The 26,066-nt window shown below is 35.1% G+C and overlaps 1 protein-coding gene across 1 annotated transcript; it reads right to left on the reverse strand.

The window, feature by feature from the left end:
* Window positions 1-747: 747 nt before the first annotated feature.
* Window positions 748-24,141, reverse strand: LOC129233007 (dihydropteridine reductase-like). The gene is made up of 5 exons (XM_054867087.1): window positions 23,882-24,141; window positions 16,508-16,697; window positions 8,631-8,771; window positions 5,962-6,154; window positions 748-3,715 (listed from the first exon to the last, which is right to left on the reverse strand). Exons 1-5 carry the CDS (start codon window positions 23,969-23,971, stop codon window positions 3,616-3,618), a joined length of 714 nt encoding a protein of 237 aa, XP_054723062.1. The 5' UTR covers window positions 23,972-24,141; the 3' UTR covers window positions 748-3,615.
* Window positions 24,142-26,066: the final 1,925 nt, after the last annotated feature.

A 26,066-nucleotide genomic window follows, 5' to 3' on the forward strand; every position in this document is an offset into this window, starting at 1 on the left:
ACTTTTAATAAAAATATTTCTATGAAACAATTTTTCTTCAGTACTGTCATCTACTAACAGTAAAATCGACCAACAGTGTGTTGAACTGTTACATAATGAATAGAAAAAAAACACAGGGCTTTGAATAAGTCATTATCTCCTATTTCTTGGCGTACTCTATATTCAAGTATGGCATGAAAAGCATATTAGATTTGTTGTTCTTGAAAAAGATATTTATTTTCCCTAAATTATGTAGTTATGCTTGTCTTTTGATGTTTGTAAATGAGGTCTTGCTGAAATGACTGCCATTCCCCCCCCCCCTAAAGGTCAATTTTACAGGTTTTACTGTACTACTATTTTTCATTGCTTTTAGCAACAATTAAAAAAAAAAAAAAGCGTCACACAAAAAGGCTGTGGATTAAAATTTCCTCATAGAAAAAGTTTCACTTCCAACAATAAAGTTGATGACCGAGTTTAAACGATTTTGTGGCATCATTGAGACAGACAACTTTTTTTTTTCAAACATCATCTTTTAATAGCCATTATTAATACATCTTTGCACATAAAACATAACATAGCTCAGTAACATCCACACCGCTAACAATAACACATTTTACGGTAACCATGTCGTCGTTGCCATAGATACGTATTGCATACACGTAACAATAAACGAGAATACTTCGGCAAGCACTTTTGAATTTACATCCATTTTTACAAAAATAAAAAACTTGAGATCCTATCAACGAAAGGCAGATTTGTTTTGTTACATTGTGCAATCAAACTACAAAAATATTTCTTGCATTTACTTTGATCATTTATTTTTGACCTTATACCTGAGTAACAAGCATTGTTATAAAAAGTTTCTAATCATTTCAGAAATTTTTTTTACAGATAATGACATGAGTTATAGTTCATGAATATTCTAGTAGACATATTGCCCTGATTTTTGATTTTATCAAAATTGACTCATTGTTAAAATCCTATTCAAACTCAATAAAGTATGATACTCGACAGGGGCCAATCCAGGATTTTTTTCTCGCTACCTATTTTTGTAAAAGTATTGCATCATTCTATATTTGTGAAAGTTTTTTTCATCATTAGCACTGTTTTTGTGAAATTTTATAAAGAAGCATCCTCATTTTTGTAAAAGAGAAGTAGAATAAGTGAAATTTTAGTTCCGAAAGTGTAAATGTCATCTAGTATTATTTTTAACAGGTTTCATTTTTGGGGGGGGGGGGAGCTAAAAACCTAAGAAGTACCAAAAATACCATATTAGTTTTAGCTTAATGGGCTCTGTACTGTGTATAATACATGAAATTATGAGAAAAAACGGTTTCCCAAAACAGATGTTGAAAGATTGCGATACTATTGCATAAATACACTTTGGCGAGAAACAGCTAAAATGAGTTAAAATACCACAAAAAGGTTTCTATTTAAGCGATTGTTCATATAAACCTGCTTAGAATGTTATTTTATGAGTAAATTTTGTTTTAAACAGAGAAATAAATTTTATATTTTAAAATGTGAATTTTTGAAATTTTTGATGTTTTTGTGAAGCCACTGATTTCACTACTTGATTTTTGTGAAAGTACCTATTTCAAAACAAGATTTTTGTGAAGCTACCGAGAAACGGTAGCAAAATCAGCCTGTATTGGGCCCTGCTCGATGATTAAAGTTTTTTTTTTAATGGTAACATTAGTCAAAAGGACATTGAAAATCGGGTGAACAGGATTAAATTTAACAGAAGTTGGCTTTTTTAAGTTTAACCACATTGAGAAATATTGCTAGGAAACTGTTATTCAAACATTTATCACAGATAAAGCTCAAACATTGAAGCAGTTTCTGACATCAAAAGGGAAGTTGGCACTAAATATATCGTGGGACATTTAAAAAGGAAAAAAAAGTTATTCATATAAAGTGTAAGAAATAGGAAATTTCAGTTCAAATGTAAGATTATTTCATTAACAAAGACTTGTCGACCCGACTCAAGAAATAAGAGTTGTGGAGATTCAAAAGAAAATGTTATTACAATCAGTAAGATTTTTTTTCTTTGACACGTTTAGTATATCACCAAACTTTAGAAGTAAGAATTGAAAAGATTGTAGAGCTCAAAGTAAGAGACATGTCACTAAAATGAGGGAAATTTAGAAAAAAATTTCATCAACATCATCTGATCAGAGAGGGTCTAACGAACAGTGTTAGAAACAGTATAGTTAAAACCAGGGAATATTTTAATGTTTTTTTTTTTTTTTTTTTTTTTGGGCAATTGCCCACACAGTCATGGCCCCACACTAATATAATAAAATTGGCCCCACACTCAAATAAAATTGCCCACCTACATTTTCCTTTTTTTTTTTTTGTTGTTGAATTTGGTTGTATTAAAATGAAAATGAATGGTTGTATTATAATGAATGAAATTTTAAAAATTCAAAAACTCAGTGACTGTTTGAACTATTTTAAACGCCGAGTCACAGAGTTTATGTTCTTTACACTCTATTCCTATCGAACAAAACGACCATTAGCAATAATTTCCCCGATTCCAATTTTCACACCCCGACTCTTTTTTGACGATTATTCAACTAACACAAACCGCACATTTACAATCACCCCCCCCCCCCCCGTTCCGAGGAAGTTGGAGTTGCCCACACAGTCAAATTTCCTTAAAATATGCCCTGGTTAAAACAGTGTTCGATGTCATGTGATTAGAATTTAAATTTGATTTATGATTTGATTCAAACACAAGATTTTATAAGTGGTCATCATGGATAACCCAGGGGTGATTGTGAATCCATGAAAAAATACCTGAACTTTTTTTTTCCCCAAGAAGAAAAAGTGTTTTGATGGGCATATATATATACACATTATGTGTATGTACACATTATATTATGTATATAAATCATTTATATACATAATTGTTTGTTGGGGCTAAAACTCGAAGAGAGAATTAAAGATTAATTTTTCCAAGAAGAAAAAGTGTTTTGATGGGCATATATATATACATATTACGTGTATGTACACATTATATTATGTATATATAATGTGTACATACACGTATATAATAATTTACATACATAATTATTTGTTGGGGCTAAAACTCGAAGTTTTAATTGAACTTCATACGTTCATGTGCATGGAGAGAATTAAATTCTTTTAATTTTTTTCATTTCTTAAAATTTTTCAAGGATTCTTCTTATCTAGCCTTTATTCAATCCCCCACCCCAGCTGTTCTTCGATAATTACCATAGAGTTTACAAACCATGACCGTAGCTTAAGCTTTATACCAAACAAAACGTCTTCAATTTGGACTTTTGGCATTTCATCAATCGCCCTAAATTTTGCAAAAGTGGGTTTTCCTGAAAATATAGAAGTTCCGGTATTTTCGAAGATGAAGATACCGGAATTCAAGATGAAAATACCGGAAATCCGGTAAAATACCGGAACACAATCGCCCCTGGGATAACCACTTGTTTCTGACACTGGAACATGTTCAGTAAACAGTAACTCTTTACTTTTTGCGCAACAATATAAAAAACAAAAGCACCATGGGGGAAGGCAGGAGGAGTGATACGTAACTGCGGGAAAACAGTGAGAGAGTACCCGAGAACACTCGTAGGCATTTTTTTCGGGAAGTCAGCTTCACTCGACCTTGAGCTCCGTGGCGCCATCTTTGGTCACCAGCTGCACCAGGCTCCCGCTCTTGGGCCGATCTTCGCCACTCGCCCACTTTAGCATTAAACTGCGGGGGAAAGAATTCCATAGTAAATATTGGGTCGATTTAACCCACAAATGCATTCTGATGTCATTTGACTAGGGCCGGATTTAGGGGAGGGCTACTGCCCCGGGGCCTCCACAACAAAGGGGCCCCCACAATAAAATTTTTACAAAATATCCTAGCTTTCACGGGTCAAAAATATCGTATATATACATATATATATCGATATATTCGGATATACAGTAGAAGACCGTTATAACGCACACCTTGGGACCAGAGCTTTTGCGTTATACAGGTTTTGGCGTTATATAGATCATTTCACACATTTTGAAACTAATATTCAGAATATATCTATATATTAGCACTTCAGAATGAGTTTTTTTCTGCAATGAGTATTAAAGCACCCATATTACAATTAGTTATTCACAAATAAATATGTTTCACAATCAAAAGAAAGTGAAATATCCTGCACTTCTGCTAGCGCCATGGTTTGCATAACAGCTGCCTTTGCAAGAGCCATCTGGTATTTTCTGTTTACTGTAAGGGGGGTACTAATTTCCATTTAAAAGCTTTGGATTAAGATGGGAAGATGAAAAACTGTTCCAAAATAACAATTTTTATGTTTGCATAACAAAACAGAGGTATTTTTTAAATTTCAAAACCTATTGTTTACTTCTGGAAAGTTGTACGGTTTGTAGAGAATTGCGTTATATAGGTCGGCGTTATAAAGGTATTCTACTGTATATCATTAATATAACAAAGTAATACAATATTCCCTTTTCACTTGTAACTTATATTCATGAAATTATTGGTAGGTCGAGCCCTGATTAGGGGCCTCTACTCCTTCGTTTGCCCTGGGGTCTCCACACTTCCAAATCCGGCCCTGTATTTGACAACATACCCAACTGAGTCTTCTAAAATAGAATGAAAATAAATTGCAGCTCTAATTGCCAATAACCAAGAAAATATCCACCGAAGATATTATTGCATCCATTTAAAACTTTTAAATGCAATTGGCGATGGAAAACAAAGATGGTTTTCTTTTTCCGCATTTGCAAATGTGGAACTTCGTTTTTTATAAAGAGAGTTAAATTATGTAATTAAGAGTTAAATAATATGATGTAAAAGAACTCAAGAAAAATTTTATACCAATAACATAGTACTGCACTATAAATAGAGGAAAAAAAATATGATAGTGTCATGTAATAAGGATGAAAATCAATTGAGAGTTTAAAGAGAAAAAAAAATCCGATTAATTTTTTAAATAAAAATATTTTGGCAAAAAAAGTAATAGAAAATACTTCAAAACTTCTGCTGGAAATTGTTCTAAAATGTAAAAAAATAATTTTATTCTTTGAACACTAACGATACAACTTTTAAATCTAATTTTTAGAATCGGCACAAAACTGATCGGTAAAATAAAGTGTTATCCTTTCCAATTACATTTATCAGAAATCCCACTCAAAGTTAAGCATGAAACATTTATAATCACTCAAATTTGTCGTTATCAATATTAATGTATGCAAGTCCGGAATTTGCTTGTTGGGTCCATTTAAATTTGTATTAATAACATTTATGGTTACATTTTGTTTAATCTATCGTTTGTAAATCGACTTCGTAAATTATGTTTAAAAGTCATATCGATAATGTTCAAAAAATTAAATTACAGTAGAAGACCATTATAACGCACACTTTGGGACCAGAGCTTTTGCGTTATACAGGATTTTGCGTTATATAGGTCATTTCACACATTTTGAAACTAATATTCAGAATATATCTATATATTAGCACTTCAGAATGAGTTCTATCTGCAATGACGTACTAAAGCACTAATTATACACAATTAGTCAATCACATACAAATATGTTTCACAATCAAAGGTAAGCGAGTTATCCTGCACTTCTACTAGCTTCATGGTTTGCATAACAGCTGCATTTTCAAGAGCCATCTGGTGTTTTCTTTTTACTGTGAAATTTGTTTCCATTTAAAAGCTTTGAATTAAGATGAAACACTGTTTCAAAATTAAATGTACCTAACAATTTTTATGTTTACAAGGCAAGGCAAAACAGAGAGATTTTTTAAACTTTAAAACCTATTGTTTACTTCTGAAAAGTTGTGCAGTTTATAGAGAATTGCGTTATATAGGTCGGCGTTATAAAGGTATTCTACTGTATTTTTAGTTTTTAAAGCAATTCGCAGCTACAGCTCTTTTCTTCGCCAAAAAAAATATCAGAAATGAGATGAGATTGAATAGATGAAATGAAGTATACCTGGCCACAAACTCCAGGGGCGTCCAAGACCCGAAGTCTGCCTTGGGCATGAACTTGCGGTTCATTGGGGTGTCCAGGGTGACCGGTAAGATGGCCAAGGTCACAGAGTCCTTGGGAGTTCCACTCTTGTCGGCCGACAGACTCTTGACCAGCTGGTGGACGGCCGCCTTGGCCATGCCGTAACCGATCATGCCTGCCGGAAGAGACCAATATCGTTCAATGTCGTAGATAGAGATTCGGTGAAGTTCTCAATTGAGGTAGTGAGAAGCAAAGGGATGCAAGTGGCAAAATTAAAAATTTGGAGATCACCAGGTAGGTGAGCCCCTCCTCTGCCTTGGGGCAAGAGATGGTACTAGTAGCCCTGGTAGGTGCTGCTGTATAGTATGATTTAGAAAAAACAACATCAATGAAAGCCTACCTAGAATTTGATCTTTGAACTCGTTCTACTCGAAACTTAAAATAGTCCACTAGCATCCCTTTGCTTCTCACTGCCTCAATTGTAATGTAACAGATAGGTCAACATTTAAAAGAAATGAGCCTCTGGACTCTTTTCAGTAAGAAAAAGAAGCAGATTTTGCAACATAACTTTGTCTTGCAAAATTTAGATTAAAAGATATTCATTGCACACACCTGGAGATAAAAAGATTGCGTTTTACAGATGATCTAGATTCAGGAGCTAAATTTCATTTTTTATAGGAATAGTGAAGATCACCATCCAAGGTTCAAAAGAGTTACTCAAAGTTTCAGTGAATTTGACTAGATAAGCAGTTTGTGCATTCCCACACTATAAGTTTGCGTTGAATGGACAAATGTCGCAAAGCACAATTTTAACATTTTGCAAGTCATTATTTTGACTTGTCAGCAGGCAGAATTTGACCAGCTGGTGGACGGCCGCCTTGGCCATGCCGTAACCGATCATGACTGCCGGGAGAGACCAATATCGTTCAATGTCGTAGATAGAGATTCGATGGAGTTCTCAATTGAGGTAGTGAGAAGCAAAGGGATGCAAGTGGCAAAATTAAAAATTTGGAGATCACCAGTACACATGGTAGGTGAACCTCTCCTCTGTCTTGGGGCAAGAGATGGTACTAGTAGCCCTGGTAGTTGCTGCTGTACAGCATGATTTGGAAAACAATTTCAACGAAAGGCCTACCTAGGATCTGATCTTTAAACGTGTTTTAGTCGAAACTTAAAATAGTCCACTTGCATCCCTTTGCTTCTCACTGCCTCAATTGCAATGTAACAGATAGGTCAACATTTAAAAGAAATGAGCCTCTGAACTCTTTTCAGTAAGAAAACGAGGCAGATTTTGCAACATAACTTCTTGCAAAATTTAGATTCAAAGATATTCATTGCACACACCTGGAGATAAAAAGATTGCGTTTTACAGATGATCTAGATTCAGGAGCTAAATTTCATTTTTTATAGGAAGAGTGAAGATCACCATCCAAGGTTCAAAAGAGGATTGATTTTACTCAAAGTTTCAGTGAATTTGACTAGATAAGCAGTTTGTGCATTCCCACACTATAAGTTTCCATTGAATGGACAAATGTTGCAAAGCGCACTTTTAACATTTTGCAAGTCATTATTTTGACTATCAGCAGGCAGAATTTTGACCAGCTGGTGGAAGGCCGCCTTGGCCATGCTATAACTGATCATGCCAGAGGGGGAAAACCGATATTGTTAAATATCATATTTAGAGATTCGACAGAGCTCTAATTTGTAATGCAAAAAGAATGTAACAGATAGGTCAGTATTTGAATGAAATGAGCCTTGGGACTCTTTTTGGTAAGAAAAAGAGAAAGGCTTAAAGAAGCTAGTTGCAACATTACTTCATCTTGCAAAAATTTTGGTATACTAAAAGATATTCACTGCACACACCCTTATGCAGTTATTAAAAACCAAATATGTACTTGGAATAGATTTTCGAAGTAACTGATAATGTGGGAAGTACAGGTGTCCCTTGTACATCAAGGTTAATTTATACCATGCTATATCAAAACCTTGCTGTACAAGACATTTCTATATCTTTAATTTTTACATTAATTATGCATGCAGGCAACATAAATCGGGGAAATATGCGGGTGGGCTGAATTGAAACTGTGTTATGCTAACCTTTATAATAATACAAATCAAGGCCATATCATATCGAAGTGTAGTCTTACAGAGTCAAATTTTTATGGCAGCTGAAATCTCATTTTAATAAAACATACAAATGTTCATAAAAAAAGCTTTTAAAAAAATCTCAACTTTTCTTACAAAGAACAAAATGCATACTGTCAAAAAGAAAAATCAAGTAGGCTTTATTGCAGCAGAAAAAAATTATCTGTGCAATAGCAATAAAAAAATATTTGTATAAAATAAAAAAAATAGAATATTTTGCTATATTTTTTGTTATTTGCAAATTGTAGCTTAATGTTATCGTTTTTTTACCATTGAATAACAACGGAATTAAAATTCAATTTTCTTTATATTGCATTGTATCAAAACCGTGTAACATTAAATGCCACTTTTATACTGCGCAATATCGAATCCGTGTTATAATAATCACAAATTTTGTATTAAGCAATATCGAAACCGTATATCGATTAAGCAATATCAAAAAATATTAAGCAATATCGAATGTTGTACAAGGGACGCCCGTCTAGGGTTAGAAACAAAAAATTGACCTGGGGTGGCCTCTAGGGCTGCCTTGGCTCCCGTGAGGGTAAGGAGCCCTTCTTCCTTCAAGTAGAGAGACGCCAGTCTAGCAGAGATGGCGCTGGTCCACACACTCTGCTTCCACATCAAGTCTGCGTTCTTCACCATGTCTGGAAGTTACACCAACAAAATAAAAAAAAAACATTTTTCAACAAACATATTCGAATTTCTTCATTTATATTCCAGCTTTGACTCACATCAGACTTTTTTTTTTTAATTGCAAACTTCAGTTACTGATTAATTTATAAGAATAACCAAACTTGAAATTTATAATACAATAGAATATTATGGGGTTGCTGGTCTTCATGACCTTATTTGGCGCACCCACCTATTATATGTAATGCATACCGACAGAGGCGGAGATTGGGACTGAAAAATGGGGGGGGGGGGGCAAAAAGAATGAAAAAAAGAAAAAACTTCAAAATTTTTCTAAGCCTGGTTTTTAGAGCATATGAGTGGTTATTGATGCAAATCTAACAACTTAACTCACGTTTGCTTAAGATTCTGATAAATTATGTACACAATAGCTTTCTCCAAAGAAACATGAGTTAGACTGACATTATTTACCCCATAGTATTTGGAGATGGGTAATAAGTTTATTAAGCAAGTATGGCTTGTGTGAGTAAAACAATTGATTTACTAATATCTAAACAATGAATATATAAACTAAAAGGGACTGCTTGTGCTAGATAATGTTTCGTAAACAGATATACAAAGTAAGACAAATAATTAGGATCTTAAAGATTTGACACTTTTGCTTTTTTTTATAATTTCTAGTTTTGGTTACCAAATTGGAAAATAAAATAAATAATTGGACCATAAAAATTGCGGGGAAGGGGGGCCACTGTATCAGTGCCACTGTACACTGATATCTTGGACATTTCGCTGCAACCCTCATCCATTCCCACAGCACCCCAGGGTGCCGTGGCACCTAGTTTTTGAACCTCTGGTCTAAGCAATAACAGAAAGTTTTAAAAGTTTTAGAGGCCGAGGAGGGCCCAGAAATCAAACTGACAAAAGGCCAGGGCCGGATTTGGAAGTGTGGAGGCCCCGGGGCAACGAAGGGGTCGAGGCCCCCAATCAGGGTTCAAAAAGAACATATTTTTGAAAATATCCAATACTTTGATATATATCCGAATATTTTGATATATATGTACATGTCTGATATTTTCGATCAGCACTTTAATAGAAAATACATCCAGAAGTTACTGCTATTTATTTTTTCATGTTATTATTATTATTATAATTTATAGACTTAAAACTACTGTTTCTTATTTGTATCTAAATATACATTTCATTTTAAAAGTTATGTACTTTTAAGGTTATTTTCATATGATATTTAGAAATATTCTTTGTAGAAATACAAAAAAAAAAAATGTCTGGGAGAAAAAACGTAAAATTTACTGACCCGTGAAAGTTAGGACATTTTGTAAAAATTTTATCGGGGGGGGGGGCTTTGTTGTGGAGGCCAGGGCAGTAGCCCTGTCAGCCCTCCCTTAAACCTAGCCCTGCAAAAGGCCCAAATACAAATAGAAATGTGACGACCAGCAACAGGCTCTGGGCTCAACTAGGCTGGTCCTAGTCAATTAATTAGTCCCCAATGAAGATCAATGGTCTTCTTAAAGCTAGCCACTCCCTTGCTCATTACCGCCTCTTCCGGTAAGCTGTTCCGAGTGCCAACTACCCTGCTAAAGAAATGTTTTTTCCTCATTTCCAGGTTAGCCTGAGATTTGAATAGCTTAAAACAATGACCCCTCGTCCTGCTTTCTGTGTAAAAATGTAATCCATTAACATTTTTCATTTCGATAAATTTAACAGAATCATGTCCCCTCAGAGTCTCCTTTGCTCAGGGCTATACATGTTAAGCCTATTAAGTCTGTTATCATAGTCTAAATCTGAAAGTCCGCTTACTAGTCTAGTTACCCTTCTTTGAACCCTTTCCAATACAGAAATATCTTTCCTCAGATAAGGTGACCCAAACTGCACAGCATACACCAAATGGGGTCTTACTAAACTCTTATATAAAGGCAGAAGAACCAGGGCTGGATTTGGAAGTGCAGAGGCCCCTAATCAGAGTTCAAAAAGATCATCATACTTTCGAAAATATCCGAATACTTTGATATATATGTATATACCGTATTTTCCTGCATATAATCAGCAGATTATCTGCTAAAGAAGGCAAAGTTTATCAGGTGCGGATTATAAGCAGCCGCGGATTATCTGTGATTCCCCCGCCCCCCCCCCCTTAACACCAACGCATTGAACCTCAATATTTTTACAGTACGATTCACCGATTAAGACAGTACGCCGACCGAGTGTTGTTTATTTTACGGAGCACGCATGTTCTTCTTCGCTGCCTGCCGGTATGTTGGTTATTTTACGTTGCTCGAATGTTCCTCTTGACGATTCAGGTCATGTAAAATAAACAAGAATACAGTGAAGGAGTAAGCCATTTGTGCAAGATTAGACCATTAGCTCCTTTGTCTTGACTCTTTGTTTTTCAAATAATTAGCATACTATAATCAAGATTTCAAGAAGAAATCATTATATTTTAGATTATAATTCAGATTAATTTTGATTATGCCTTCAAAGTAATTACTTTTTCACGTTTTTAGTAGTGATGTGCCGGATCGTTAAAAAAGTAGATCCGCGGATACGGATCCAGATCATCAATGCCAAGATCCGCGGATACGGATCTCAAAATTTTTTTTTACCCAATTCAACTACCCAAGTGTAACATTTGATACGGAAGGTATTCCCGTCAGAGTAATGGCAGTTTCTTCAAAAAATGTCAACTGCGGCACAAATATAATCAGGACTATGATTTATTCTTTAAAGAAATCTCCGTTAAAATGAGGGAGGGTGGGAAGGAACCGGGCAGCGCTGCACTAATGCTTAGATGGAATGAAAAATTATTTCTAGCTTACTGGCTTACTCGGTAAATGTAGGATACAGGAGCAAGAGTGTAAACCTGCTACTGGACAGGCTAGAAACAATTTTTCGCATTTTATTTCAGCATAAATGCAGCGCTGACCCATTCCACCCAGATTACTCCAACCGACAAAATACAGAGCCGGAACACCTTTACAAACAGAACTTAGTCTCACTTTTTTTTTTTTGAAGGATGCCGAGAAAAACCGAAATGAAGAATATCAGAAACCCCAAATCAATAACAAAAACTAATATTAAATTAAAAATTAAAAAACAAAACATGTCCCAGAGAGCCGACCTCATATTAAAATGAATTTCGCAGGTCAGAACACGCATTTGTTAACAAATATGAACTGACACACTGACAGCAGGTAAAAATTTTAAATCATTGAGCTTTTTCTCCTTATCTTCCGACAATGAAATCGCTACCAATCACGCGTATAAAGGCTTAGAATTGCATTTAAAATTTACTTAACAAGATTATAGCTCCTACTGTATATCAGTTGGAAGTTTCAAATAAATATCAAACGCAGAAAACTTCATTCTCTCAATGAGGGCCAACATTTTTAACGTACGGGTAAATTTTTACTACTATTATTGTGAAAAACGTTAAGTCGATTTTTAATTAATATATCTGGTAATTAAAGTTCTACAAAAAGCTTTTGAACGAAAAATGAACTATCAAAATCGGTTCACCTGTTTAGAAGCTTACGATGCTACAAACACTGATACACACTTTTAAAACTTATTTCCCCTTCCTTTTTGCAACGGGAGGGGGGGGTATAAATTGGTTTCTGAATGATACCTTTTAGTTCAAATAGGGAATAGAACCTAATTTGAACGGTATTTAAGAGTCTTTTGTTCAAATATTTAAAAATTTTTAAAATAGAAATGATCCGTTTAAGATCCGTCAAAAAGTAACGGATACGGATACAGATCTTTATTTTCCCTCGGATATCCGCGGATACGGATATTCAGAACATCACTAGTTTTTAGTCTAGTTGCTCAAATGGTATGTTAAATTCAACTTTTATCTTTTTACATCCTATTATCTGCGGATTATACGAAGCTTTTTTTTTCTCCGGGCCGATTTTAGGACCTGCGGATTATAGGCTGCCCGCGGATAATACGCAGGAAAATACGGTATTCGATATTTTCGATTTTTTGACCCGTGAAAGTTAGGATATTTTGTAAAAATTTCATTGTGGGGACCCCTTTGTTGTGGAGGCCCAGGGGCAGTAGCCCCGCCTGCCCTCCCCTAAATCCGGCCCTGAGAAGAACCACCTTGGCTCTTGGCAGCCCCTGCTCTCCCCGATCACCAAGATGGCGGACCTGGGGTTTAGTCCCCCTAGATACAACAGTCGGGGCCGGATTTAGGAGAGGGCAGGCGGGGCTACTGCCCCTGGGGCCTTCACAACAAAGGGGCCCCCACAATGAAATTTTTACAAAATATCCTAACTTTCATGGGTCGAAAATATCGATATATACATATATATATCAAAATATTCGGATATACAGTAGAAGACCGTTATAACGCCGACCTGTATAATGCAATTCTCTATAAATCGCACTACTTTTCAGAAGTAAACAATGGGTTTTGAAGTTTAAAAAAGCCCTCTGTTTTGCTTTGCAAGCATAAAAATTATTAGGCAAATTAAATTTTGAAAGTTTTTCACCTTTCCATCTTATTTCAAAGCTTTTAAATTGAAAATGAGTACTCATAGTAAACAGGAAATACCAGATGGCTCTTGAAAATGCAGCTGTCTTGCAAACCATGAAGCTAGCAGAAGTGCAGGATTTTGATTGTGAAACATTTATTTGTGAACAACTAATTGTAATATTGGTGCTTTAATACTCATTGCAGACAAAACTCATCCTGAAGTGCTAATATATAGATACATTCTGGACATTAGTCTTAAAATGTGTGAAATGATCTATATAACGCAAAATCCTGTATAACGCAAAAGCTCTGGTCCCAAGGTGTGCGTTATAACGGTCTTATACTGTATATCAAAGTATCGGATATTTTCGAAAATAGGATGATCTTTTCGAACCCCGATTAGGGGCCTCCACTCCTTCATTGCCCCGGGGCCTCCGCACTTCCAAATCCGGCCCTGACAACAGTCTAACTCCACTCATATATCCCACATGAAAATACTAAAATTAATAAGCTGTAAGAATACTTTAATTTCCATACATACCAACTTATACAAATACAAAAGTGACGACCAGCAACAGGCTCTGGGCCCAGCTAGAGGGGTCCTAGTCCATTTACAATCCCCAGTGAAGATCAATGGCCCTCTTAAAACTATCTACTCCCTCGCTCATGACCACCTCTTCCGGTAAGCTGTTCCCAGGTTCCACTACCCTGCTAAAATAATCATTTTTCCTAACAACCATGTTAGAGCCTGAGATTTAAATAGCTTGAGACAATGACCCCTCGTCCTGTTTTCAGTGCTAAACTTCAGCCCCGTAACATCTTTCGCTCAGGGCCGTATTAAGGATTTCGGGACCCATAGGCATTAGCAGTGTTGGGGCCCCCTCACACGTGTATTTTATACATAAACTCATATATTATTTCTCTAGCCTGTATTTCTGTTAACATGCAAATCCTTCAAATTTCATAGCTTACCCCTCAATTTTAAAACTTATAGTTTTAGGTTCTGACTACAATTTTAAGTATAACCAATAATGTTTATTAACAATTAATACAGTAACTAAAAGGGAGCTCCATTTTTTTTACTTTTTTTCCTTTTTTTGTCGAAATGAACTTTTTTCTTACATATTTTCAATTTTAAGATTTCTCCGGGGCCCCTCAGAACCTCGGGGCCCCTAGGCAACTGCCTACATTGCCTATTTAGTAATCCGGCCCTGCTTTCGCTTTAATAAATTTAAACAGCTGAATCATGTCCCCTCGGTCTCTTCTTTGCTCGAGACTGTACATTTTTAGCCTTCTGAGCCTGGAATCGTAGTCTAAGTGGGAAAGTCCACTTATAAGCCTTGTAGCCCTTCTTTGAACCCTTTCCGATACATTAATGTCTTTCTTAAGATAAGGAGACCAAAACTGAACAGCATACTCCAAATGGGGTCTTACCAAACTTCTATATAAGGGCAGAAGAAGGAAGAAGCTAGGTCCAATGAAAAGATACAAAAATCTTTTTATTTAAAGTGAATCATTTGCAAGTACACATAGGAAAAAATTAGTAATACAGTGAAGCACCGTTTATATGTTTCTCTTTTATACGTTTTTATCAAGTATACGTTTTTAAAATTGGTCCCTGCAAAGTCTAATGCACTTTAAGCTAAACCTATTATACGTTTTTTCGTTTGTACGCTTTTTTCATACAGTCCCTTCAAAAACGTATAAACGGTGTTTCACTGTATTATTAATTAGTCAAAATGTTTAAGTAAATATTTTGATAGATTTTCATTTAACTGGTGTGTACATATGTACATGTACACTCCCATCAAATGATCGTTTCAGAGTTACATGCAAATGCATGTTTCTCGAAAATTTTAAATACGTATATATGTTCAGCTTAAAATCTTTCAATTTATTTTTAAAAAAAAATCCTGCAAAAAAATTTATTGAACTATTTAAAAAAAAAATATTTTCTTCAAAATTAACAGTTGAATGTTGAATGACTGTACAGTAGAAGACCGTTATAACGCACACCTTGGGACCAAACCTTTTGCGTTATACAGATTTTTGCATTATATAGATCATTTCAAATTTTGTGACTAATATTTTGTATATATCTACACATTAGCACTTCAGAATGAGTTTTATCTCGAATGAATATTAAAGCGCTAATATTACAATTAGTCATTCACAAATAAATAAGTTTCAAAATCTAAAAAAATAATTTATCCCGCACTTCTGCTAGCTTCATGATTTGTGTGACAGCTGCATTTTCAAGGGCCATCTGGTATTTTCTGTTTACTAAGAGTATAAATTTTAAATTTAAAAGCTTTGAATTAAGATGGAAACATGAAAAATTTTCAAAATTTAATTTGCGTAACCATTTTTATGTTTGCAAAGCAAAACAGAGGTTTTTTTTAAGCTTCCAAAACCTATTGTTGCCTTCTGAAAAGTAGTGTGGTTTATAGATACTTGCGTTATATAGGTCGGCGTTATAACCGTCTTCTACTGTATATATAAAAAAACAATTATTCCAAATTATTCCACTGTCTTAAAATTTCCGGAAATTTTGCATCTCTATTTGGAAATTATGATACAGTAGAAGACTATTATAACGCCGACCTGTATAACGCAATTCTCTATAAACCGCACTACTTTTCAGAAGTAAACAATAGGTTTTGAAGTTTAAAAAATCCCTCTGTTTTGCTTTGCAAACATAAAAATGGTTAGGCAAATTAAATTTTGAAGCAGTTTTTCATCTTTCCATCTTAATTCAAAGCTTTTAAATTGAAAATGAGACTCATAGTAAAGAGAAAATACCAGCTGGCTCTTGAAAATGCAGCTGTTATGCAAACCATGAAGCTAACAGAAATGCAGGATTTTGATCGTGAAACATATTTATTTGTGAATGACTAATTGTAATATTGGTGCTTCAATACTCATTGCAGATAAAACTCATTCTGAAGTGCTGATATGTAGATATGTTCTGAATATTAGTTTGAAAATTTGTGAAATGACCTGTATAACGCAAAAACCTGTCTAATGCAAAAGCTCTGGTCCCAAGGTGTGCGTTATAACGGTTTTCTACTGTATTAGACATCAGGGTAAGATTGAATGTTGATCAACGACATTCGCCAATATTACACCGAGGTTGTTTTTCCGAGATTCGAGGAAAAGTGTGGGAGCTGGCGAAAAAAATGGAAAGCCTCTAAAATATGGCAGACTTCCGCAAAAACTCCGAAATGTTTCAGGCGTGAACAAGACGAATCTCACCGTTGGCACTGGCATTGCCACCTGCCCAACCACCTGCCACGCAGATGATGGCATCCAACCTCTTCTGCTCCAGGACATCCCTCACCCCATCCAGCACCAGGGCTTCCTGGTCTGCCCAGGACTCACAGGGAGCCACCACCACATTGGCATTGGCCTCTTCGTTGCGGCTCATGTCCACTGAGCCGACCCACTGAAAAAAAAGGAAATTCATTCATCACTACAGAATACGAGCCGATGTGTGCATCACATGACTTCCTTTTACTCCAATTTAATGTCATTTCCCCATTATTGGCAGTTTTAATGTGATTCAATAGTTTACTCTCTAAATATCACCAACAGCTGCCAAACTGAAACCAGATTTTAAAAAAATTAAAAAAAATCGCCAAATTTGTCGCCAAGTTCGCGAAAAAACTTGGCATCCAAAAGACTGGCGATATGTTGTCAAGTGTCCGTCAAATTATAACACCACTCGAGTTAACATCGAAATTAACAATGATTTACCCCCAAAAAGGGGCAAAAGACCCCCTTACGAGCATCCAAATGCAACCAAAAGAGAAGGTGCACAACGAGACCCCACTAGGAATCTACGTACCAAATTTCAACTTTCTAGGACGTATCGTTTTCGCGTTATGCGAGATACATACACACATACAGACATCAGGAGAAAACTCGTTGTCATTAACTCGGGGGCAGTCAAAATGGATATTTCGGGTGTCTGTAGGTTCTTAGGCATATATCCACGTGTGATCGGGTCGAAAAAAAGAAACCCTCAACATTCATTCGGAAAAATGGAAATAAAGGCCGATTTTTGAGTGAAAATTTTTTTGCGAATACAATACTTCCTTTTTTGGAAAACGGAAGTAAAAATAGCTCCAAAAGGAATTTTTTAACAGTTTATGGATCTTCTCATGAACTACGACAGCGTAGAATCTGCAAAATCTGCCCGAAGGAAAAACTCTTAGTATAATCCGCAGTCAATCATCCAATGTCAAAAAATAAAGTTGTTTTGAATTTAAAGTACAATTTTAGCAACTGAATTAAAAACCTGAAGAAATAACTACCTCTAAGCTTTAATCAAAATCAGGAATCTAAAAAATACCGATTGCTGCTTAAAATTGATTATAGTATGCTAATTACTTTTAAAAAAATGAGTAATAGCAAAGGTGCTTTCTCAATGTTGCTTAAGGAATTTAAAAATAAAATGATTTTGCAAATGCAGGCCATCATTTAGAAGGGATCAATTGCCCTGGCTTTGAAAAATTATTGCTTCAGCATAAAAGTGGGTGTGGTTTTTGCCATTTTCTGACAAAGTTAGTGTCGAATATGCAAAACCCTTTGCCCCAGGACAACGTTACAAGAAAATTTTTACAACCAAGAAAATAAAAACTGCAGTGTTTTGCTTTGTAATAGCCTATTGGTACATAACATGTACATATGAATACTACTGTAGGCAGGTAAAGGACAGTAACTGCAAATTTTTTGTTTTTCATTTTTGTCATCAATTGTACGTTAGCTTTACTGTCAGTGTTGGCAAGTTTCTGCCGAGGCGGTTAAAACCACTGGTAGAAACTGGTTAAAACTGGCATGGCAAAAACCACTTTCTGCCACATTTGTGGCAGGAACTGGCAAAAACTCACAAAGTGAAAAAAAATTAAATTATTGACATGCAATAGGAAGTGCATGGAAAAAATAATTATTAACCAAAGTACAATTTAATTACAATATTACCACAATTTAAAATCAAATGTAACATTGTTTGGACCCTGCATTTGCTTCTTAGAAAAGGTGGTTTCTAAAATCCAAACAGTTTCTCAATCTAATATGTACAAATGAGAAAATTTAGAATATTCCTGCAACAGAAAAGCTAGCAGGCAATGCATCAAGGAACAAGCAATGTTCGTGAAACTTTCATCTGTTGCATATTTTTTTAAACTGGTCCACCGTGTAGTAACCGGTGTAGTGGTAAAAATTTGATTGAGAAATGTAAGTTTCAAGAAATGGGGCCAATTTGTTTCACAAAGCTGTGATATTAGGTACAAAACTAGGTTAAAATTAGCAAGTAAAATTCTTGCACTTTCTTCTTGAAGCACAGGAATTACAATCAGTAATGCCTGTTTAATTCTGTGTGTCACTTCTCTATGGTTTTCCGTCTTTTGTTAGATTAATCCAAATATTATGAGCGTTTGCAGTTGAAAAGTCTGAAAAGTCCTTTCTGAACTAAATCAAGGTTACTAGCATAAGATTTTATTTTTTACAATGATGAAATAAAATTTAATCTTTTAGTTTACTTAAACAAATATCATTTAGTAACTTAGTTTTCATTTAGTAACTAGTTACTTGAGTTATTAAAGATGTTTCTATGTTTTTGCCAGTTTCTGCTGGTTTTTACCGGTTATAACCAGTTTCTGCCACTGGCATGGCAAAAACTAGTTTCTGCCGGCAGAAAGCCAGCCCTGTTTACTGTACAAGCTTGCTTATTTAGTTTCTGCTGAAAAAAAAGGTGCACAAAACAACATCTAATTAAAATATTTCTCTATTGCTAGTATTGAATCCAACACACGTCTTCACACTCAAATATCTCGAAAACTCATTTCTGCAGATACTGCTGTTTACCTGGCCACGGCAGAATGACCGTTTGCTAATAAAAAAACATTCAATACCCATAGCTTAGTGATGCCCAATCTACAGCCGGGGCTGCCCTGATGAGAGGCAACAGGAACTCCCTTATTCGGCAAATTTTGTCCGACGATTCAGGAAAACATCCTGCAAAGCCGATCCCGATCGGTCGATAAGTTCAGCCTTACAAATCGAAAACTATTTTCAGGAAACTTCCAAAAAATAGGCATGTACAGTCTTGAGCAAAGAAGAGACCGAGGGGACATGATTCAGCTGTTTAAATTTATTAAAACGGAAGATGTTACGGGGCTGACGTTTTGCACTGAAAACAGGACGAGGGGTCATTGCTTTAAGCTATTTAAATCTCATGCTGACATGGATGTTAGGTAAAAATTATTATTTCAGCAGGGCAGTGGAACCTCGGAACAGCTTACCGGAAGAGGTGGTCATGAGCAGGGGAGTAGATAGTTTTAAGAGGGCCATTGATCTTCACTGGGGATTGTCAATGGACTAGGACCAGTCTAGCTGGGCCCAGAGCCTGTTACTGGTCGTCACTTTTGTATTTGTATTTGTAAAACAAAGGATCACCTTTATTTGGTGTCAAGAAGGATTGCTTCAAATTTGGTGCCAAGTGGTAAGAAATTGGTTTCTATAAACATTTGCTTTGTGTTGACAAAGTAGGCATGTAGCAATCAAGAATTCTTGATTTGTAGCTTTCCCAAGTAGGTCAGGGAAAAAAAACAGATCTGTTTAAACTTATACGTCTTCTAACCTGCAAGATTCATCTTATTATAAGGTGAGATACAATGATGTAAAAAAAAAAATTAAAAACAATTTGGGGGGGGCGGAGGGGGACTGGCAAAATTTTTCAAAATTAAAAGGCTTAGACAACGCAAATTTAGGCCCTTGCATGTGTGTTCAGTGTTGCATCAAGCAGGGAGGGGATTAAATCCTCTTTCCCCCTTTCCTTGACTACATCACTTATACAGTCAGCAAGTGAAAAAAAGTCGAGCATCTACTACAATTTTGGATTTTTTTTTTTTTTTTTTGCTACAGTAAAACCTCTCCTAATGGACCCCCCTCTTATGAGGACAATTTTTAATTCCCCAGTTCCAATGCAAATAACATTATTAAACCCCTATCCTGCGGACACCTTTCTATTGCGGACAAAAAAAATTGTCCCGTTAGTGTCCGCATTAGAGGGATTTTACTGTATATTCAATTTTTATTGCATTTACTTAAGCACCTTTTTAGAAACTCGTAATTTCTAATTTTTATTTTTCCAAGAATGGGAAGGAAGGGCAAATGGTATACATTCAATGCAAAATTTATCGGAAAACAACAAAAACCATATATTGTCTTATGTTGAAGAACCATATATTTCTCAAAGCCGGGGGGGGGGGGGCAATAGAGCAGTCCCCCCGACCCCTCTAAATAACCCAGCCCTCACTCGCAGTCTGTTATCATATTGAGGTATTTTCAGCCTCTCATTAGTTGGAAGTAAAAGCTCCGGAACACCAAACACCAAATTCACGCAATTTTCTATTTGAGTCATTTTGTTAAAAGCTGCTATCAGAATATTAAATTTGAAATTAATTCAGAATACAGTAGAAGACTGTTATAACGCTGACCTACATAACGCAATTCTCTATAAACCGCACAACTTTTCAGAAATAAATAAGTTTTTAAGTTGAAAAAATCCCTTTGTTTTGCCTGGCTAACATAAAATTAGGAAAATTAAATTTTGAAGCAGTTTTTCATCTTTCCATCTTAACTCAAAGCTTTTAAATGAAAATTTGCATTCACAGTAAACAGAAAATACCAGATGGCTCTTGAAAATGCAGCTGTTATGCAAACCATGAAGCTAGCAGATAATTCACTTTCTTTCGATTGTGAAACATATTTATTTGTGAATAACTAATTATAATACAGTAGAAGACCGTTATAACGCACACCTTGGGACCAGAGCTTTTGCGTTATACAGGTTTTGGCGTTATCTAGATCATTTCACAAATTTTGAAACTAATATTCAGAATACATCTATGTATTAGCATTTCAGAATGAGTTTTATCTGCAATGAGTATAAAGCACCAATATTACAATGAGTTGTTCACAAGTAAATATGTTTCACAATCAAAATCCTTCACTTCTACTAGCGTCATGGTTTGCATAACAGCTGCCTTTTCAAGAGCCATCTGGTATTTTCTGTTTACTATGAGTACTCATTTTCAATTTAAAAGCTTTGAATTAAGATGGAAAGATGAAAAACTGCTTCAAAATTTAATTTGCCTAACCATTTTTATGCTTGGAAGACGAAACAGAGGGATTTTTTTAACTTCAAAACCTATTGTTTACTTCTGCAAAGTTGTGCGGTTTATAGAGAATTGCGTTATATAGGTCGGCGTTATAACAGTCTTCTACTGTATTGGTGCTTTCATACTCATTGCAGATAAAACTCATTCTGAAGTGCTAATATATAGATATATTCTGAATATTAGTTTCAAAATTTGTGAAATGATCTACATAACGCAAAAGCTCTGGTTCCATGGTGTGCGTTATAACGGTCTTCTATACTGTACTTGCACTTCTTTACTATTATGTGGGCAGGAACATTTCAGAGACAATAAGCAATCAAAAATATTTATCCACGCCCTGATTAAGGCATGGGTCAACTATAAGCCCAGGTCCCCATTTCTTTTCAAGGTTTAATATGTGTAGTAAAATTTGCCGAGGTTGAAAATATAAAATTACTAAAAACAAAATATTTATTAAAGTGCTCTTTCATTTCTTTTTCTTTACTTTCTGGTGGTTTAAATTAAACTTTCAATACATTTGCATATACTAATATATTAAAACTTAGATTACAATTTGTACATAAGAGTAACTATTTTATTTAAATAAAGAAAAAAAAATCGGAACACTTTTAGTCGCAATCATACAATTAAAAAGAGAGAAGAGGGCCCACATGAACGCTGGGCCAGGCCCCCTATACGGCTTGATCGGGCCCTGAACAAAATTAAAAAATCGCCTGATACAGTCGAACCTTGATATCGAACCTCCTTATCTTGAAACCCTTGATGTTCTGAAAAAATATTTTTCCCCTGCATTTTCTATAAAAACCCCTATGTATTTTCCATAGTTATCTCGAAATTTATTTTTCGAAACCCTTGATATGTCGAAATTTTTGCACAGAAGCAAGTTTCAATTGTCTTTTTTCTTTGGCAATTTTTGTAGTAAAATCAGTTCCAGGGACCAGTTTTCATCTCTCTTCTTGGAAACTTTGTGATTAGGGGATTGAAGCTAGATAATAGGGGAGTGTTAAGGGGTGCTGTGTTTTCCCCAGAGTTTAGAATCTTTGTGCATTTCTCTCGAACATGTTGTCCATTTTGAGGAAAGGGGGGTTGATTTTTCGCCAGTCACTTTTCAAGTGAAAACAGAAAATCGTTCCTCATTTTCATCTTTCTGCTTTTTTAACTCCTACAAAATGACTGCTGAAAAGTTTTTGAATGTGGGGAGCTACTAGTTGAAGATAAGAATTTTTAGGTAAAAAACCAAGTTGAAATTGTTGTTCATTTCAAAATCTCTTCCTTTGCACTTTCGACAATTAGAAAATTTCAAATCTAGTAAAATATTGAAGACTACTTTATTAATCGTAATTCAAAGTGGTCTCATAGTACATATATAAATGCATATAGCATACGTGTGTGTAAATGTGAGAGTTACTAGCGTAATTTTTTAAAAACCTTGATAACTCGAAAACTCGATATCTCGAAATTTTTCCCCGTCCCGAGAAATTTGAGATATCGAGGTTGTACTGTATTTTCAACCTCTCATTAGTTGGAAGTAAAAGCTCCAGAGCACCACATTTCTTTCACAATCTTCTATCCGAGTCATTTTTGTTAAAAGCCGTTATTAGAATATTAAATTTGAAATTAATTCAAAATAATTGCATTTCAATACTATTGTGTGGGCAGGAACATTTCCAAAACAAGACGCAATCAAAAAATACTTAATCTATGCAAGGCATAGGCCAACTGAGCCCAGACCCACGGGGCCCATTTCTTTTCAAGGTTTAATATGTGTAGTAAAATTTGCCTAGGTTGAAAATATAATTTACTAAAAACAAAATATGTTAAAATGCTCTTTCATTTCTTGTCTTTTGAATGAAACATCAATACATTTGCATAACATTTCTTTTAACGTTATATTAAAATTATATTACAACTAGCAAAAATACCCGGCGTTGCCTGGGTCAGTAATAATTATGAGAAAAAATCGTTACTTGCTTTTTTTTTCTGGTTTAAGTGAAAGAATTTAAAACACATCTTTTTGACATGATTAAAAGTAGAGTTTCTTCCTTACCCATAAAAGTAAAATAGCAATAAGTATAAAGAACAAAATAGTATTGATTTAGAAACGAAAGTACTATATTTAAGCATATACAAATTTCCAAAACATGAAATTATTCTTCTCATGTTTAAAAAGATTAATCTGTTGATACTTTTTTTTTTTTAAACATGGAGTCTAAAACCTTCTCTGTATTACAATTTCTCTGTATTACAATTACTCTGTATGTACAAATTATATTACAATTTGTACATACGAGTGAATATTTTTTTTTAATAAAGAAAAAAAATTTCGGAATACTTTAGTTATATTTATACAATTAAAAAGAGAGAAGAGGGCCCACATACGGCTAGGCCCCCTATACGGCTTGATCGGGCCCTGAAGAAAATTAAAAAATCGCCCGATACTTACCCAGTTGCATGATTTGAAATGGGAGACTATTTTGCTCCCTAGAGCCCCTTTCCCTCCATAGACTAGTACTCGGCCGGCTACAGAACTCATGTTCAACTCGAAAAGGACCTGTTGCTGCACTCGGAAGGGCTGCTCGGAAGGAAAAAGAACGTCAGCCAAATCCGCAAAGTTACAATTTCTCAATCTAATCAATCACGAGATTAAATTAGATCCAATCAGATCTGATGGATCGGGTCCATCTTCAAGGTTTTCTGCCTCGTAAAGTCTGTCGTCTGTTTAAATGACCCGTTTCCCGCTGGGAAACAGGAAATGCGTCATATAGAAGGTGACGTCACTGAGCCAACGCCAGCGGAAGTACGTCACACTAATGCACTCCATTCGCATTTATTCTCATTGGTTGCGTTCGACGAGCTCGACTGAGAGCGACTGGTTAGTTAATCACGTGACAGCTAATGATCACGTGCTCCAATCAACCAATCAACTGCTTAGAATGGTAACCGCCGTGGTAACCGGTTTATCATAGAGCGCTTCGGTTAGTAACCAGTTACTTACCGGTCGACCGGCGAATTTCGTCGAACGCAACCATTGTGGTTTTTGCAAAACATATAGTTTAAAATTTATAAATAATGTTTTAATAATATTTTTAAATCAAAACAAACACACAAAAAAAAACTAGATACAGCTACAGTGAAACATAATGAAGGGGGGGGGATATCAGGATCCAGGGGGAATTTGTTGTGTGTTTGAAGCAGTTTCGTTTTGATTTTGATAAACATATTTTTCAATTTTATAAATAATATTTTCGGTCCGATTCCGAGTCACAACTGATTACAACTGTATTTATGTCGAGGACTGCATACTAAGTGCCTTGCCTCCATTACTTTTTTTATACCGATAGATGGCAACCATCACCGGATAAAATTCGCATTTATTCTCATTTTAAACTTGTTTAAGTTCGTGTGACCTGAAGTCCCGTAAAAGACTCATCGCAAAAAAAAAGTTTCGAGAAGGCACAAGTCTCAGAAATGCCTCGAAATAAAAACAATAACATCAAAGCGATTGAATAAACAATAACATGTGTTTTTTATGGCATGAAGACCCAGAAAAAATTCTATTGAGTTCAATTGCAATAGCTGTTTTGTTTTGATTGTGGTTTTTGCAAAACATATAGTTTAAAATTTATAAATAATATTTTAATAATATTTTAAAATCAAAACAAACACACACAAAAAACTAGATACAGCTACAGTGAAAAATAACGAAGGGGGGGGGGGGTGATATCAGGATCCAGGGAAAATTTGTTGTCTATTTGAAGCAGTTTCGTTTTGATTTTGATAAACATATTTTTCAATTTTATAAATAATATTTTAATTCCTATTTATATTCCTATTCAGAGTCACAACTGACTACAACTGTATTTATGTCGAGGACTGCATACTAAGTCTCTTGCCTCCATTATTTTTTTATACCGATAGATGGCAGCACCATCACCGGGAGAATTTAGAACTAGTCCAATAGCTAATAGCTACCTGGTGCTAGCATCCCCAGAGGTATAAATTTATAAATAATATTTTAAAAATATTTTTAAATCAAAACAAACACACACAAAAAAAAAACCTAGTTACAGCTACAGTGAAAAATAACGAAGAGGGGGATATCAGGATCCAGGAAGAATTCATTGTCTGTTTGAAGCAGTTTCGTTTTGATTTTGATAAACATATTTTTCAATTTCATAAATAATATTTTCCTATTCCTATTCAGAGTCACAAGTGACTACAACTGTATTTATATCGAGGACTGCATACTAAGTGCCTTGCCTCCATTATTTTATATACCGATAGATGGCAGCACCATCACCGGATCGAACAGTTAGTGAGAATTTAGAACTAGTCCAGGAGCTAATAGCTACCTGGTGCTAGCACCCCCAGAGGTATAAATTTATAAATAATATTTTTAAATCAAAACAAACACACACAAAAAAAACCTAGTTACAGCTACAGTGAAAAATAACGAAGGGGGGATATCAGGATCCAGGGGGAATTAATTGTGTGTTTGAAGCAGTTTCGTTTTGATTTCGATAAACATATTTTTCAATTTTATAAATAATATATTAATTTCAATATTTGAAAACAATACCAACAAAAAAAAGTTGCAGTTACAGTTACAGTGTAGAACGGAGAGGGGG

Source organism: Uloborus diversus, unplaced genomic scaffold (assembly GCF_026930045.1).
Source record: "Uloborus diversus isolate 005 unplaced genomic scaffold, Udiv.v.3.1 scaffold_15, whole genome shotgun sequence".
In the NCBI taxonomy this organism is placed as follows: Eukaryota; Metazoa; Arthropoda; class Arachnida; order Araneae; family Uloboridae; genus Uloborus; species Uloborus diversus.

What these genes read in the sequence shown, in the direction of transcription:
- LOC129233007 (XM_054867087.1), bottom strand. Translation starts at nt 23,971, where the DNA reads ATGAGTTCTGTAGCCGGCCGAGTACTAGTCTATGGAGGGAAAGGGGCT. An exon ending in AGCCCTAGAGGCCACCCCAG is followed by an intron (nt 6,155 to 8,630) that starts GTCAATTTTTTG and finishes CTCTTCCGGCAG; the next exon opens with GCATGATCGGTTACGGCATG. An exon ending in CCCCTGGAGTTTGTGGCCAG is followed by an intron (nt 3,716 to 5,961) that starts GTATACTTCATT and finishes TTTCCCCCGCAG; the next exon opens with TTTAATGCTAAAGTGGGCGA.